The sequence below is a fragment of the Eupeodes corollae genome, chromosome 3 (genome assembly GCF_945859685.1).
Source record: "Eupeodes corollae chromosome 3, idEupCoro1.1, whole genome shotgun sequence".
In the NCBI taxonomy this organism is placed as follows: domain Eukaryota; kingdom Metazoa; phylum Arthropoda; class Insecta; order Diptera; family Syrphidae; genus Eupeodes; species Eupeodes corollae.
The window spans coordinates 109,598,253-109,617,198 of NC_079149.1; the positions used below are offsets into that span (position 1 = coordinate 109,598,253).

The 18,946-nt window shown below is 32.1% G+C and overlaps 1 protein-coding gene across 1 annotated transcript; it reads right to left on the reverse strand.

The window, feature by feature from the left end:
* Positions 1 to 5,537: 5,537 nt before the first annotated feature.
* LOC129950178 (rRNA-processing protein FCF1 homolog) lies at positions 5,538 to 6,467 on the reverse strand. Its single transcript, XM_056062022.1, has 2 exons — positions 6,315 to 6,467; positions 5,538 to 6,248 (listed from the first exon to the last, which is right to left on the reverse strand). The coding sequence occupies exons 1-2, from the start codon at positions 6,315 to 6,317 to the stop codon at positions 5,649 to 5,651; spliced, it is 603 nt and encodes a 200-aa protein (XP_055917997.1). The 5' UTR covers positions 6,318 to 6,467; the 3' UTR covers positions 5,538 to 5,648.
* Positions 6,468 to 18,946: the final 12,479 nt, after the last annotated feature.

Consider the following 18,946-nt stretch of genomic DNA (forward strand, 5'->3'; position numbering starts at 1 on the left):
TGATGTTCAGATTTTTTTCTATTGAAAAAGAAGTTTTTTTTTCTGGCGTTCTGAAACCGAGAACGGCATCGAAGGAAATGGTATATAAGGCACTTAGCAGCAAAGAAGTGTGCAAGTGTCGTAGGCGCCGCTCTGGAACTGTTTTTCTAGATGGCTCAACAACCGAGAGTCACAAAGATTGAAAAGAACATCGACTAGAAACGTTGCAAGTCACGACCTGCTTATGGAACAGTGGTTAGACGACGAAAGCGAGCATGATTTTATCGATTTCGACGATGAAGATGATGACCCAAATTTTCAAGCAGAAACCGAATTCCTGGAAGTCCATGAAGTTTCAGATGATCTAGAGGAACCAGAAAATGAAGAAGCGACACCTGAAGTACCCGTCACACATTAATGTGCATCAAGAAATGTCAAAGTTGTATAAAGGTAAGAAAGGATTTACGTGGAATAGGCACAACATCTCGAACTTCAAATCACAACATAATACGATTACCTGGCCGCTTGCATACTCCTAGTTTTGACGGCTATTTTGAACTTTGATCCAAGCTTTGATAACGAACCAAAAGCTAAATAGCTCCCGGACGCGGTTCAAACAAACAACTAAAGTAGAACTGAGGGACACAAATGTCACCAAAATGAAAGCATTTATTTGTCAATTGTACTATTCGTCAGTATTCAAGTGTAATGATGCTGATCTTCGTTTGGTATTTGCCACCGATGGAACTGGCCAAGAAGTTTTCCGGTGTGTTATGTCCAAATGGCGATTTTCTTGTTTGATCAATTGCCTCCGATTTGATGATTCCACCACTAGAAAGGAACGACTCAAAGATGATAGACCAATATCAGGTATGTTCAATAGATTTATTTCGAATAGCCAGTCCCAATACACTCCTGGAGCATACCTTTGTATTGATGAAATGCTGTTGAACAAAGCTGAGATACCACCATGCTTCTTGCCAAATAAAAATTGAGAATTGGAGAGTTCTCTAAATGGATTAACAAAGGACTATCGTATGTATAGACAAAAATAAAGCTGTCTCCCTGATCTCTTCTTCCCACCACAATAAAGGTATTGATACTGATGTAGGAAAACTAACAATGATTGCAGATTATAATAACACTAAAGGAGGAGTTGACGAAGTCGACAAGAAGTGTTCAATATATTTTTGCAGCCGTAAAACTCGTCGTTAGCCTATGGCCATTTTCCAAAGGATTTTAGATATGGCAGGATAAATAGCTTTGTATGGTATAAAATGTGTGCTGACAGTGATAATAAAATGAAAAGAGCAACTTTTATTTTGAATATGGCAAGAGCACTTAAAAGCTTGTACAGTTTCATCAAGCATAGGTTAGGTTATAGTGGCTGTCCAAGATGGAAACGGACACACTTAGGCCAGTTTAATGGCCCATTGTGATACAAGCAAACACAAAAATTATGGAAAATGTATCAGTGCAAAAATTCTTGGTGTTTCTTCCTCGCAGCGTAAAATCCATACCTGCATTAACATTTAGATTTTAGAACGTTCTAAACTGTTCGGAGAAATGAATGACCTGACCATACAAACAATAGACCTCATTAGTTCGAAGTGGCTCTCTTTAAGTAGTCAGTTTTGTATACCTGGGGTGTTTTTAATTCAAATAAGTGGACGATTACAGTGAAAAAATGCCTAAAACGGCTTGCAAAGACGAAACTAAGTTAAACAAATTTGTATTGAAGTATGGACCAGATTATTTTTCATCTGATGAAAATGTGCTTGAAGATGGCTTTGAAGAAAACATCAAAAACTCAAACGATAAGCACATCTTTTACGCGGATATATCGAAAATGTTGTTAAAATGTGACATACCGTTGTATAAAGTCAATCGCCTTTGGGAGCAATTGGATGAGGGTGCCTGTTAACGTCCGAAGTTCTGGAGAGTGTAAACTCAACAACAATTGCCAGGCTTTTTGACGATTTGATGCGATTGTTGTGTCCTTATGACCTTAAGAGTGAAATGGTTTTGTTGTTCGTAATATACGCTGCACCGTATATGAAGAAGAGAGGCAAAACTTTGCTAGGGTTGTACTCGAAAATGGTTCACGTAACTTGCGTCGCTCACAGTGTAAACAGTGTTTGTGAAAAATGCGCAGTCACTACTCAAAAATTGACGCCTTCGTGTCGAACTTGAAAAAAAGTATTCCTGAAGAGTCCATCTCGGATGCCTAGTTTAAAGGATATAGAACCTGATTTCCACTGTCACTTCAGCCTGTAAGTTTGTTTGAAAATTAAATTTAAATTGTATTTCTGGGGTAGTTGGTTAGAGCCTTCAGCATATTATGCGGACTATTTTGCTTGGATCAAACAAATCTTCAGCTCTCTAGAAGATGATGTTGTGCAAGCGCAGCTAGTTATAGTTTAGAGTGTTTATCATGTACTTATAAGTAAAGCTAACAATATTCTTATCAAGGAACATCAATTGGCGAAGTGCTGCCGGTTTTGAAAGACATTGAAGAAAATTAAAAAAAAGGGCCCATTACAGAGGAAGTCTTGAAGAAGTTTATTGCCGTTTTCAATGGAAAAACAGGCTCCTGATTATGAGCTTCGACGAAGCGAAAATAGTTCTTCCTATATTCCAGCGATTTGACACTTTTGGCTTATTTTTTTCTTCCTTTATTCCAGTGATTTGACAGCTTTCCAAACAAGATTTGCTTTATTTTGATTGAATTTGTGAAATTTGCGGTGATTTATTTGAAATTTTATATTTTATTGTGGACTGTGAATAAATTATAAGAAAATTAAAATAAAGCTAACTCACATTTTTATATAATTACAATCAAGAAAGAATCCACGTAATCAAACAGTGAATAATAATGAACACTCTTTCGCCTGTGAATCCGCCAAAAAAAAGCTAAAAACGGTTAAGCGGATAAATTTTGTAATAAACGGCGACGCGGATTCCAAACTTCCTGGAAACATTAAAGTCAATAATGTTGAAAGTTTTCGATGGGCTCCACTCGTTTCAGCTGAAATTAAGTGATCGTTTAGTTCCTTTAAAGCCCTTCTGAGAGACAACTGAATAAGAATTGCTACCTGAGAACTTTAAAAACATTGGTAGTCCAATGCTAACATAATTAAATATATTTTTGTTTATTTCCCTAGTATGTATTTTTTAATAAATACCCTTTCTTTGCCTCTTTAAGTGTTTTGTTTTGCTTTTTTTTTAAATTTTTTCTATAGTTATTCAAATAAAAGAACTTTATTCAAATGTTTCAAATCCCATTTTTTGAGCAACTTTGCCCACTTTATGACAAAAAAATAAATCTTTGAATTTCTATTCAAGTATTTATCATACCATATTTGAATTATTTACTATCTTGTATACCTATAGTAGGGATATACAAAAAATAGATAGAATAGTATTTTTTATAATTTTGAAGACATTTTATGAAAAAGGTCTAAAACAATGAACCAAAGTAACCGCGGTTTACGGTACTAAAAATGTTAAAACGGAATATTATAGATAGTTATTGCAGATTTGAAAAATCATCTCGAATTTTATTGAAAAAAAATTGGCTTCATGAATTATCTTAGCTTCAAAAAGTTTTTTTTTTTTCGAATTATCACTTGATATTTTGATTTTGAAATCGGATTGGAACTAAAGCCATCAAAAACCTTAGAAAAATTAATTTTTTTTTGTAGATTTAAGTTTCTTGTATCTGATTGGCCAGCTGCCAAAAAATTACCTTCCAATTAAGGCCACTTTAATGGTTTAATGGAAAGTTAGTCAAGAAAAATCTCCATAACTATCAAGTCAAGTGAACTTATGTCACAATGACCATTGAAGATGTTTTTTAATTCAACTGAAAGCTGAACTTTTTTACTCTTTGATTTCTTTATTTTCCGTACACCTTCATTTAATGCTTTCTGTAAAAAGCTTCCTTGTTTGGAAAAGAAATAAGTAATATTTCTTTACAATACAAAGTACAGATCGTGATGGATTTGTAGCTTGCTTGAGGAGTGTTCTGTAGACAATAATTTTGTTCGTAGTTTTTGTACTATGAACTTGAAGTAAAGGTTATGACACTTAAACAACTAACTAGTTGTCTTGGTCAAAATGTACGTTCAAAGAATGAAGTTGACTGCAAATGAAGTCCCTTATGTTGTCTGAAACTGCCCATTGAGCAGGTTCTATGAATGTAAATTTAGACCAAGACAACTATGTAGTTAGTTTTGCAAGTGCCATAAACTTTGAACGCGAAACTTTACTTCATCAAGCTCTACCTTCAGTTGACCGGGCAAGAACTACCAAGAACTTAATTGTCTACAAAACACCTCTCAGGCAAGCTACAATTCCATCTCAACTTGAATTTTGTATTTTAAGGAAATATTAGTTATTCCTGTTCCAATTTGACAAAGAACGCTTTTAAATAAAACATCAAATAGAATTGTGTAGAAAATAAGTAAATCACAGGTTAATAAAGTTCAGCCATCAGTTGAAAATAAAAACTAGGATTAGCTGTCATTTTGACATAAGTGGAATTGGGCAGGTTCAGGCAACATAAGGAACTTCATTTGCAGTCAACTTCATTCTTTGAACGTACATTACACAAAACATTAAATTAAGCTGTGCAGAAAATAAATAAATCATAGAGTAATAAAGTTAAGCTTTCAGGTGAATGAAAAAACATGATCAACTGTCATTTTGATAGAATTAGACTTGACTTTAAAGTTAAGGAGATTTTTCTTGACTAACTTTCCATTAAAGTTGTGTCTTAATTGGAAGGTAATTTTTTGGCAGCTAGATGCTAGAAACTTGTCTTACTTTCAAGTCCCTGCCTAATATCTTTAATTTTATCCAAGATTTTTGAAAATCAATTATTACCAACTATTAATAATGTTTGTAAACAATCCGTTACTTCCCTTTTTCTCAAAATTTTAATAGATGTAAAAAAACGTTATTTTCCGTTACATACAATTATTTTGGAGGTTGTTATTTTGGCATCACGTCACACTTACATTTTATAAAATAATGTTTAACTGAAGTCGCTTGCGTTATTGGTTCGTGATCGTGAGATATTTTGGGTCAACCAAAATTTATACTTTTTGCTTTAGTAAAAAAGCTACGCACTCAATTTTTGTGTATAAAACTGGTTCTTGAGATATGGACGATGAAAGTACAAACTGCATACATCTCTTTATAAATCTTTGTTTTCAATTGTCTTGAAACGTCGAGAAATGTCTCAATTAGTTTTTTTTTAAACTTAGCCCAACTACTGTTTACTGTTTAGGAAAAGGCTTCGCTTTAAGGCTCTTAGGATACATTTATTTTTAAAAATTGACATGCTCCTTCACATTCATATCCTTACCAAGACATTTTTTTCGTACATAGGTTCCTCTGTATCTTGGATAATTAAAAAAAACTGATATGTGTACGGAAGCCCCTCGTAGGATCCCTACGAAAAATAAAAACTTCGTTCTAAAATAGATAGAGACTGTTTTTTACGGCTTAATAATAAGATTCTATTCTAGTCCACTTCAAGATAAAAACAAAACTAAATTAAAAAATAAGCACATTTTATTATATTTGTTTGTGTATATATAAAAAAAATATACAAACTAATTTGTTTACTAACATTTCAATCCTAAAACAAAAATCCCTTAAAATTATGTCTTGATGCCATAAGCTTCTGGCATTCTCTCAATAGTGTACTTGTGAGCGGCCACATACATAATAGGAACACCGGGAATCTTTCGGACGCGGTTCTTCAGATCCTTGTCATTTGTTGCAACAATATAACACTTGTGCTGGGTAACTCGATTCACAATGCAATCATCAGCATACGAACCCTTGTGCAGACATGGCATTCTCTCAAATCTTGGATCAGAAATTATCCTCAAAGCAAGTTTATATTTAGCACCGAGTTTCTCCAATTCAGCCCTCACACAGTCCGATATGTAGGGTATACACTTGGCATACAAACAATCCATCATACCTTGAATTATGTCTAACTTATTTTTTATACTGAAATTGATGAAATTCGTATCGAGAATGATGTGATAGGGAGGTCCTAGTTGAGTGTTGTATTGGAAGAAGAGAGCTGAACTGGCTTGAGGAGCTTCGTTTATTTTCAATTTCAAGGGATCTATGGCGACTTTGCGTTTTTTACGAAGTTCTTCTTTGATTCGACTGTCGGTGGGTTTCATGAGACGAGTCAGCTGAGCGGTGCGCTGCTTTTGGATCTTCTTTGTTTTCTTTTGTTTACCCTGAAACAGAGGATATTAGTTTTATAAAAAGTTTAATAATAAAATATATTATAAAATACAACTTACCATATTTTATTTTTATCAATTAAAGGCAGGATTTGGAAGAGAATACGAAATGAAAACAAACAATTGAAGAAAAGAAATCAACTGCACACACGTGCAATTTTAGTTTGACACTAATGACAGATGTCACGCAAAAAATTGAAAACAAACATTTTTAACGAAAGTTAAATAGCAAAGACAAACATCACAGTGCAGATGATTGTAGTTTATACGTGAACCACTGAATTGTGGATCAAATAGTGATGTGTCATAACAAATGTGGAATTTAAGTTTTTATTTGTGAAAATTTAAAAAATTTTTTGTACAATCAGCGACATTCGAAAATCGAAATCCTATACGTTCTCGAAAAAAAAAAAATTGATTTCACGTCCTCGCAAACAGAGCGCGTTTTAATGCCTCGTTTCACTGTCCCATTTTTCCAGTGGATGCCTTATGTAAATGAATAGGACCAACTATTTTCGCAACGCAATTTTGGTCGTATATCGCTCCCGCTCGTAGAAGGCTTTAAGGAGGCAGTTATTGGCAATTGTTTTTGTCATTAATTCAATCATTGGATTCTTTTTGACAAGTCGTTTTTAGCAATCGTTAAAAATGTCTGTCACTAACCAAGTGTCCTGATTGAAATCCACCCAAAAATATAGGGGCCACCATCTAACCTTTTTTTCAACTAGTGCTTATTTCGTGAATGGTAACACTCAGCTCATGTTTAGTTTGACAGATAATTAGTTTTATCCTTCCGCTGCACGAATATGGTTGTTTATATGCTTAAAGAACGCCCCTAAGGCACCAGTTATAGCTATAGTTGGTTTTTGGTCATTAAAAAAATGGCTTGATTGAAATCCACCGAAAAACTTTTACTGACAGAAATCTGTCATTGGAATTGTGTGCAATTGGAACTCAAATCAGTGGAACGATTCGTTTCACTTTTGAACATAAAAGTATCAGCTGTTCAGGAAAATGATTTTCCGTCTGAAAATAGAAAAAAATATTTTTAGAGAAAAATAAACGCGTGATTACACTTCATTCATTCCTAATGAAAGGGAAACACCGTCAAATATCGATTGAAACATTTTTCCGGATCGATTTCAATGATAGATATAACTGGCCCCTAAGTCTTATAACTTCATTGTCAAATCTAATTCGATTTTACGTCGGCATATAGATAGTTGCATTAATAACTGAAACAGATGAATAAACTGAAGTTGGAATTAAATGTCAATTCTGGAACTCCATTTCATTTAAATCCATTTTTTCGTCGGATTATTTTACAGGCCCGATTATAAATGACAATGAAGACGTTGTCAGCAATTTTCATATCTTCACAATTTTAAATGTTGTCTGACAGTGACGTTTCAGCAGATATTTACACACAAATTATAAGTTTATAAGCTTTTAGACATTTGAGTCAATTTTTTACTGACAGATCTGACAGTTTCTTAAGAGAAATACATAAATACATATATTTTTTTTCGAGCAATTACTTAGAGAAATATAATTTTAATTTTGTTTTAAATGTCTAGATAAGCAAAGCTGACAATCCACATTAGAAATTATGGTGGTACACGTTTAAGTTTATTAAAATTTTAAATATTACTTGATTGAGCTTAAACCTCTCGTAATTGACTAACAATACTCGTGTGAATGTACTTTCGAAATTCACAGAAGTAACTTAATGCAAATCACTCTAGTTCGGGACATGCGATAATGTCATTTACATTACTAAACCAATTCTAGTTGCGGTGAAATTTGAAAAAAAATTGTTTCTATTTTTTTAAAATACAAGATTGCTTGTTCTCAATTACATAACTGTTTGTAGGTTATTAATAAAAGTCTTTAAATGTGATTTTTTTTTGAAGTTTCAACTTATTTTTATATTTTTATAACATTTTTACATGATATAAATGCTATAAAAATTGGTTTAAAATGTGCCATAATTTTTAGCTCATGTGAGATAGTTATAGTGAACTTAGAAATTTGTTCAAGATGTTTGTTCTTTATTCTCTCACATTAAACATGACTTAAGGGAATACACATGCTGTCTAAGTTGAAAGTGGTAAAAATATGGAATGGCTGCCAAAGTGACGCAGAAGTGACAACTGGCAAAAAAACTAACAATTCCATTTTTTTGACAGATGCTCCAAACTAATGAACATTTTAAATTGCTTTATTCTTTAACTTTGACATTTTATTCTAAGTATGTAAACATTGCCATTTTTTCCATGTCCAGTTAATGTTTACTCGCACCATGTTAGAGCGTCTTACATTCAGTTTAGTTATTTCTACAATACAAAAATACTGCTATGAAACTTTAGGGGATAAACTTTTATAAACTTTTAATTGGAAAATTCTCGAAAACTATAGCTTTTATTCTTAGACGTTTGATATTCGATGATTTTTTAAAAGAGTAGCGTTTAATATACAAAACACTAGTTTAGAGCAAAGTCTTAACTGTCAAGCACTGTGTTCCTTTTTTTAGATACTTCTAAGCATTGAAAGCTTAAAATTTGTGTTAGTTTTTGACTTTTGTTTAAATACCGTAGTTTTTCCATTTTAATGTAATTTTAGAATCAATTTCTTTGTTTCTGTAGAAGACAATGACAAGTAAAGCATTATTCACATGAGCACGACCAACGACCAACGAATGAATGAATATTCGTGGATTTTGACATTTCTTTCACATGAGAATTTTTAATTCGTCGCGAATGAAGTTTCACTTTGACCAACGAAACCAAAACAAAAATGATTTTTTTAGGTTAAATACGAGCGATTTTTTTATTCGTTGCGAGTGTGGATAATGTGGAACGCGAATAAAGTTTGACAGTTCGTATCAACTACCATTTTTTTCGCGACGAATAAATTTGTTTTATTAAATTTATTGATATACCTATGATATTTAAAAGTAAAAGCAGGCATCATAAATCAAATAGAAACTATATTGTTATCGTTTTGTTAAAAATTTGTGTGGAAATACGTTTTCAAACGCATATAAAGTCACATTTTGTAATTCATTCGTCGTTCGTTGGTCGCGCTCATGTGAATACTACTTAAATTGGCAAATGTCAAATAGTGACAGATAAAGTATCATGCACATGAGCTACGAACTGTAGATGTTCGTATATTTTGAGTTTTCTTTCACATGATCTTTATTTCTATTCGCAGACAAGGACGAATTGTCAATTTATAATTACCCTTTTCAACAAACAAAACAAGAGTGGTATAAATTTGAGGTTAAGTTGAGCGCGAAATATTTATTCGTTCCATTGTGGATGGTATGTAAAACGCGATTAGAGTTTGACAGTTCGTAGCAACCACACTGCAATTCGTTACTACCAAACAGTTTTTACAAAATTGTCTTGTTTTAGAAAACATAATGCAAATTTTACTATTTTAACATAAGTGTCAATTGGTTTCTTTTAATTTAAATGTGTTTTTGTGTCAATTCGTTGTTTGCTCTCATGTGGAAGGCCCTTAAGTGTTCAGTTGTATTTCAAAAATAATTCTCAGCGGTCAGAATCTGAACATCATACTTTGTCCAGAGGATGTTCAGAGCATGCTTAATAAATGCTCGGATTCTGCTCAATTTATTTCAATTAATTTTTCCTTAATTCACGAATCAACTTTTGTCTAATCTTTTTTGTTTGCATTATAGCTAGCTGTAAAATAAAGTTTCTTTGTGGAGGGCAGTTTTCAAACATGCATCGGTTTAAAAAGACTGATTTATATTTGGTTGGATCACAGTCAAAAAGTGACTAGAAAGTTTTTAAGGAACGCGGGTATTTATTGGCTCGTTTGTTTATCTCACGGTTTAGTTCATAATGCATTAATTATGTGTTTAAAATATATCACCACTCTTTTCCTCTGCTAAATTAACCTCAGTTTTAGTGTTGTTTTTAAGCTTTCCATTGAGAACAATGAATTGATTTATTTTTAGTTTAAAAGCCAAATCTTTATTCCATTGAGTCTGCAAATTGTTTTTAAAATATTTTACGAAAAAATTTGATTTTAATTTGTAATCTAGAACTAATTGATAAATCAACTGCGACCATTTCCTTCTTCTAAAGTGCATAAAACGTAACAATAATGGCATTAAATAATTGACACCGTCACAAATATCATTCGACCACCATTTACTCTTACTGGCAATAAAATTGCACTTTTCCAGTGGGTTTTGATGGCCTTAATTCGAATTCAAATTCAAAATTATTTTGTTCAATAAATTCCGTGAAGGTTTTCTAAATCTTTAATCTATTTCGTCAATATTCAGTAGAAATATTTAAACTTTTCATTAAGTGTTCGAATAATATCCTTAAGTTGTTGAGTTGCACCTGTTTTATGAAAAAGTGAAGAAAACGCTTAGCCATTTATTCTAAAACAGTTTTCAACAGAAAAAGCTAAAACTGTTTGATAGTATCTAAGTATTGTTCTTGTAACGAATGTGTTGTCTAAACAATTGTGAAATTTAAGAAATGTTGGAAAGGGGTATTTTTAAAATTTGAACATGTACATGGTTAAAATTAAAGTTTGGATCTAAAACCAGCACGAAAATTACTCCAAAACGCATTTTTTAAAAGTATGAAAGTATTAAATTCATGGTTTGCCCAAAACTTTATAAAGAGTCAAGTAAAGATTAATAAGAATTTCCAGAAACTTAGTAAAATACTAAAATTATTTAAATTGTATCTAAAGCATACAAGGGTTGATCTTGATCTTGAATTTAAGAAACATATGCAAATAAGTTGGGAAGACACTTTTGTGTGGCAGTCACAAATTACACTTTTCAGAATATCTTTTCAATTCAGTTCTCAAGAGATTCAAAGCTTTTATATTAATAGGTATTATACGAGCATTGTGCTTTCTAATTAGCCATTAGTTTAACAAAAGTGCCACTTTTGCTGTTTTTGGGACATTTATGTTCTTGAAATTAGTGTTTAAATCTCAGTTGTAGAACATCTAAGGCAAATTCACTTCAAAAATTAGATTTATTTAATTTTTTGAGATCTTCAAAGCTTTATTCAACAGAAAATCAATTTTGAAAGAAGTATAATGTATCGCTAAAACTTGCTACTTCCTCAAAAAAAAGTCTGTTTAAAATTGTTCCTATGTTTTAAGATCTAAAAATGAACCTGCAAATTAAGTTTTTTTCGAAAATCAATAGAGTGTTTTTTTTTTTTTTAAATCAATTGATATATATAAAGTTTTTAAATTTTGTCTTTAAAATATTTTTGGTATGCAGTTATTTAGTACTTAAAAATAAAAATTTTATAATTAAATTTCGTTAAAAAATGTTCACCCCTTTCTGAGTTATCAAGTTTTGAAAAAAAATAATGGTATTTTTAATAATCATCAATTTGAAAATTTGCTCATCGACAAGAGCCGGCACTGAAAGAGTATATTATTAAAATCGGTTAATTAGTCTCGAGAAAATTTTAAAACAAAATAACGGTGTTATGAGGGGTACCCCTCTGTTTCTTGTAGAATGAAGCTGAATTAATAAAAAAAATTATAGAAAGTTTTCAAATTTTCCGTTTTAAACTAAAAAAATTGTTAAAAAAAATTTAAAAAAACGCCAACTAATCGGCTGAAAAACTTAATTTCAATCGTCACAATGGTTTAGGCTGTAGGGGCCAGGCCAGACGGATAAAATCGACTTTTCTACCACCGTAATGCCATGTTTGATTCGAACTTTTTTTCGAATGTAATACTTGCGGTATGTTCACTATATATTATGTGCATCAAAAAATAAGATGGAATTGAAGGCTGGTTTCAAGAATTTAAAGACAACTTAATATAAAATTTGCGATCTCTTATTCAAGGCTTCTTCTTAAAAACCTGAAAATAATTTAAAGTTACAAAAATTCTTGTTGTTTTTGACAGCAAACCACTTTTTGGTAAATGTCGTTAAATTACTAAAAAATCTTGAGATGAAATCTTTACTTATATAACTTAATTGTATAAGCTTTATGGTTCATATGACCTCCCCGTCGATTGGTCAAGATTTAATGAATTTGTGCTAAGTTTTTTTAATAAGGCTGAATTTACGATTCAAATTATGTTCTTGGTATAATCCTCAGTAGAAAGTGGTTCTTTTGAGTTTTCGCAACAAAATTTAGGAAGTGAAATACAAATGTTGTTTTCATATACAAAAAAGAAACAAATAATTCAAAATATAATGGGAGTCATATCCATTAACTCAATACGATTAGTTTTTAATTGAACGGAATTGCTACAAATATACAAACAAAAATTATCTCCCAGAAAATGATCATGACAACCATCCTCCTGGATCATCCATTGAAAGGATAGATATTTCTGCTTTGCAAAATCATCATATACAATTTATTGTTAAGAGATATTTTGAGTTTTAAGTTAGCTTTAAAAACACCGTTTCAGGTTGTTTATAGCATTTTTAAAGGGACATATTTCAAAAACCTGATGTGATAAAAAAATTTAAAAAAAATGAGAATAAGTATTGATTTGTTTGTGCTTCCAAAAAAAAACTAATTTTTGGAACAGTGTGTTAGGTAATTTAATTAACATTATTTCTTAAACTAAACTATGGACAACACCATTACTTGAAGTTGAAGACTGTTTTCTGAGCTGAAACGATTCTAAAAAAAACATGGCTCTTATTTTGTTTAAGAAAGAAAACAAAATTTAAAAACAACTATGATCCACCCAACAAAGTACGAGGAAGAAAATTCATTCAAAATAAAGCTTATCCATCTTCCTAGCCACACCCTCATTTCAATTTCAATTTCAAAATCAAATTCTAATACCCAAACCAGAGTTCTACTTATTCTTCTCATTTCATTAGAAATACAAAAAAAAAAGAGAAAAAGAAATCCATTTCTTCTCGGCCATTATTTGAATTGCCAAACGAATGAAATTGAGTTGATAAGAACATTCTAAAGTCCGTTATCTATACTTCCGTATCATACACAACATACATATATAGAAGGGTCCTGATGTCTTATACGGCTCACTATACACGCACATATGGTGAGAATGCATATGGCCCTTTCCCTTCTCAACGCGGACATGTTTTTGGTACAATTTAGAGGAAAGAAAAATAAAAGTTTTCACTACATCAAGTCGCTTCCTAGAGCATTCCCGGGTAGTTCGCGTTTACAAAGGAATTAGAACCTTTAATCATTTTAACTGCAATGAAACGTCAAACCCCCTCCACCAGTCTATATGTATATAGAGGTATATTTGTTTGACAGACGTTTTGTTGCTGATGATGGTTGGAAAAAAAAGTTTAAATCACCACCCACCCTCAATTTTTCAACCGACTTGGTGCGGCGGCATGGCGCGCCGTTCTGAGAAATCTCTGGCCCACCTTTTGTTAAACTCTGACATCCAACTATGATAACGGTTCGTTAGGCACTAATCAAAGGCACATACTATGTACATTCCATACAAATACAAAATGCTCGAGTAAGTAAATTTGTTCCTTTGATGGCGGAAGTCTAAACTCGGAAGACATGTTTTTTGTTGTCGTGTGTATTTATTTAAAATAAATAAAACTCAGTTCGCACTTCCGGTGGTGATTTTTCTTTTCTTCTTCTTTTTTGGCCCTGCTCTTTGTTTTCAAAGAATCAAAATCTGATAGGATCATAATATTAATTTAATTAAAAACAAATCAAACAAAAGGTCTACTTTTCCATTGGCACAGGATATTCTTTTGATTAAAAAAATCAAAAGGAGGCATTGTATTTTTTCGTGTGAGATAACACAAAAAAGTCAAGGATACTTTTAAAGATAATACCCACGCAGAGGGTAGAAGGCTTTTTTGTATTTATTTTTCCAGCCCTCATAACCTTCAGAACTTCTGGAAGAAAAAGCCCTTTCTCCTTTTGAGTAGCTGTGTTTATGTCTCTTTATGATGCCAACTTAATCTCGATTTTCACTTTTTCCAATCAAAACACTTGACCCGGTCGGGTATGATTTCAAAAAGAAGAAAATCGTCCTTGTTAAGTAATCTGTACGTATGTTTGTATATTCCTGATGGGCAGGCATCATCCTTTGTGAAAGGGTTAGTCAGTCGTTGTTGCTGTTGATGGTAGAGTATACATAGAAATAGATAGAAGAGGCAACGCAATATGGAGTCCTTCAAAATTCAAAATGGTGTGAATAGGATAATCCTTTTCTCTTGGAATCAGATTTGGTTTTTTATTTCTTCTATTTTTTAAGGATGATAAATTTGTCTTTGGAAAAAAGAAGAAGATAAATCTCGGTCATTGGTGGAGCTTAGTTTTCTTCTTCTTTTTTTTTAAGGTTGTGCTGTGATACATACATAAGAACAAAAAAATAGGGGCTTGATGTTGTTGTGTAAATAAATATACGAGTAAATGTGCCCCAAGCCCATCATACCTTACCAATCATAATGGAAAGGGGATACGGATCTTCATTTTAATCTGGATATCTATTTACTTGAAGTTTATTCGTATTTGGGTTTTGTATGAAGGTTGGTTCATTTATTTTAGGTTTTTTTTTTTTATTTTGAAGGGATGAACAAATTCTTAGCCTAAGGGCTATTTGAAGTGGGTGCTAATCATTTTCACATTTTAAGGGTAATTGATTATTTGCTGCAAGGCTAAATAAGGGTCTATTTAAAGTATTTAGAAAGATATAGAGGTTAATGTGGGAGTGGAGACTTTGGAATGGTTTTTTTTTTTTAAATAGGCTGGCATCTATTTACACAGGGCAAAGCAAATAAAATTAGTGATTGATTTCTATTAGCTATTTTACACACAAATATATTCTTGAATTTAAGACTTACTTTTTAGTTTTTATTGGAGAAGCTTAAGGATTTCAAGGGATATGTTTTTTTTTCGTAAAGGCTTCTCTACCTTAAGATCGCGTGAATTTTAAATTAAAAAACAATCAATTAAAAATTTGGCTGATGAGAAAAGTGCATTTTCTAAGTAGCTTCCACAGCTAGCAGTTTTAATTATCTTTAAAGAAAGGAATTTAATAAAATATGTTTTGTTCTCAGACCTGTGGAGAGAGAAGCAGAAGTTGTGGGGCTGAAAATTAATTCCGGCAAAACAAAAATGATCAGCCTCGGAATCCGACCACCCTCTCAAATAGATATTTTCTCACAACCGGTGGAGAAAGTGGAGAGCTTTCAATACCTTGAAAGTATCGTTTCCATCAAAGGCGTAACCGAACAACATGATATCTTTCGCATCGGCAAATCAAAAGCGCCGTTTGCTGTCAAAAATTTGGAGGAAAAACTCTATCAGCTTAAGAACGAAGCTACGACTGTTTCGTACAAATGTGGAATCTGTGTCTTTTTATGGGTGCAGCACTTGGAAGGTTACTTCAGCCATAACAAGATAGCTGCAAACCTTCGTTGATAGATGTCTTCGTAACATCCTAAAGATTTTCTGGTCAAACCGTATATCAAATAAGGTCCTTCATAGAAGGACAGGCCATAAACCTTTGGAATCTATAATACGAAGACGTAAGTGGCAATGGATTGGGCATACACTTCAAAAAGGTAACGACTGCATTGCAGGCCAGTAATGCAGTTGAATCCGCTCACTCAAGAAGGAAGAAGAGCTGGACGGCCGAGAAGCACATGGCGCAGGACAGTCGAGGCGGAATCAGCGTCACTAGGCAAGAGTTGGAGGGAGTTGAAACACATCTCCGGAAACCGTACACGATAGCGCGTAGACGTAGTAGAGACCCAATGCCCCTTAACAGGTTCCCAACGAACTTTACAGGACCTGAGTAAGTAGAGGAAGTTATTCGTTATAGAGACAATAATGCAGAAAGGACTCTCAAAAAATTGAGAGGTTTTTGTTTTTACCGTAGAAGTTTTAACCTCAAATATTTCACGAACCAATAACACTAGCGAATTGAATTAAATTGTATGTTATATAATGTAACGGGGCACTAACAAGTATATTTTTGAAAAAAAAAAAACTAATTTACGGATTTTTTTTTAATAAAAAAAAACTAAAAAAAAATTATTGTCGCCTCGAATATTTTACGAACACAAAATGTTTTCTCTAAAATAATTGTATGCAATGAAAATAACGTTTTTGACATCCCGTAAAATGTTGAGAAAAATCGAATTTACATATATTTTTTTATAAAAAATAAAAACCTAAAAAAACATTACTAAAAGTTGGTAAAAATTGATTTTCAAATAAAAATCTTATTAACAAAAAAGATTTTGAAATAAAACTATTTCATCGCATGCAAATTATTGTTGTAAATTTAAAAGTTTTTAAAAATAATTCAACTGACAACTTTTTATCAAAACTAAGTCCGCCTTTAGTTTTTATTGTGAGGAAGTAACATCAGTTATAAACGAACTTTCTTAAATTTTAAAAACAATATTCATTTAAAGCGTTTTTATGATAACTAAACTATTCCAAAATTCTAATAATCTTGAGATGTGATGATTTTGAGATGTTGAGCCGGATGTCATTAAATTGTGAAATTCAGTGTGTGCATACTTATGGGGTGCGTTGAATTAAATAAATTTATGTACGTTTACATAAGATGAATATCTTTTTAGGTAAGCATTTTATATTTGAGAATATAAAAGGAATAGAGTAGAGTTATTTTTTTTTTCAATTCCTTACAAAAAGGACCAAATGGAATAAGAAAACATCATGCGACCAATTAAGAAAATAATGACCAAATTTGGTCGAAAACCACAGACCAAACTGGCAACCGTGCCTGTGGTCTTAAATCTGATGTTACACAGATGACCCCTGATTTATGCCCACTTCATTTTATAATTAATGTACTTACTCCTGAACAAACAATTTTGAACTTTTGATGAACGTATTATCTAATGTCTTTGACCTGGCGTCCCAGATCGTGTGATTTAAAACTGTTTAACTATGTTTTGTGGAGTGAAGTCATTTGTCTATGTACAAAAGTGCAAGACGATTGACGCCTTGGAAGTGAATATTTGACGCGGAAAAACTTGTCTTTATAATAAATATACATTCTTGGCCATAACATTTACTCTTTTTATAATAAACAATTCTCATAGCAAGTGATTATATCTACTCATTGAGAACTTAAATCATAGGTCGGTTAAACTGAAATATCGCCGCCGGCTCCATACGCAAATCTCGTAACTCACACAATAAAAATGTCACAAAAAAAACGAACATTCCAGATCTAAATATTATGTTTATTAATTTCGAACTCTTGGACTTATGGAGTAAGGTAAATATTAAGTCTTATTTTTACTGAATTCTGAACAATACATAATAGAATAACGATCAGATATATTTTTTATAAAATGGATTCCAAATATCATTTTTAATGTGTAGTTACGAGGTCTGCTTATGCCGATATTTCCCATTATAGGCTTTTCTTTATGCGTTTTTCATATGCTGGAGCATCCAAAATATCTTAAATGGTTTATCCTTTATTCAAAAAACAAACAACTTACCTATTCTTTATTGTAAAGCTAAAGTACGACTAAAAAAGTAGACGAAACGGAGCTCTGGAAAATCGGGACACACCAACATTAGTTTTTTTTATTTGTCTTGGAACATTAATTATGACCCATAATTATTTTAATCGATCCAACAAGTAAGTTATTTTATGAGTTTAAAAATTACTAAGAATACAAATTAAATGCGTTTGGAAACATGTTGAGTTTTATATAAAGTTTATGGCAAAGCGCAATTAAGTTGTTGGAGTTACATTTGATGCCGTGAGTATCATACTGGCCTAATTGCAATTTTATCGAAATTGAAAAAAGTCCACTTTCGCGCTAGAATATACTGACTTCAATGCATGGAAAGAAAATAGATTGTAAAATATTGAAAGTGTATACAAATGTAATATTAAAAATTTAGTTAACAAACAACATATTTACATAACTAATAAAATCAATAATATACACACAAAACTTTGTATATTCGAGGTGAAGAGCCTTGAAGAAAAATATGGGTTTCTAAATGCATGTTAAATTGAATATTTTTTTTAGTTAATTTTTCTTTTTGCTTTTCCTTTCCTTCTTATAAATGTTTTAAAACGGTTTTGTATTCTTTCTTTAAGTGACTTAAACTTTTCCAAATTACAATGAATTAATGCTTTTTTGTTTTTGGTTTATTAAAACTAAAAGAGGGAATTATTTTTACTGTCATTTTAACTATGGGGAGAATAGGCTCAATACTTTGTTGAAATATTTTTAAGAACCGTGAACAAGGGAGCTTAAATGTGAAAATAACCTCATGAGCTGTATGAAAAAACGCTATGTCATAATAAAGGGTGATTTTTTAGCCATTATCTTTTTGGCAATACTTGTTTAAACAGCTGATGCAGGTTTGATGTTTTATTCCACTGTCAAACATCTTACAGACGAACAAGGCTTGAAAATTATTGAATTTTATTATCAAAATGCGTGTTCAGCGATGAAGTTTATTATTCTTTCAATGGGTACGTCAATAAGAGGAATTGTTGATTTTGGGGTTAATATCAGCCAGAATCATTGCAAGAGCTACCAATTCATCAAAAAAAGTCACAGCTTGGTGCGGTATATGGCCTGGTGGCATCATTAGACCGTACTTCTTCAAAGATGTGCCGAATCGTAACGAAATTGTGAATGCGAGCGCTACTGTGTGATAATATCCAACTCTTTTTTGCCCACA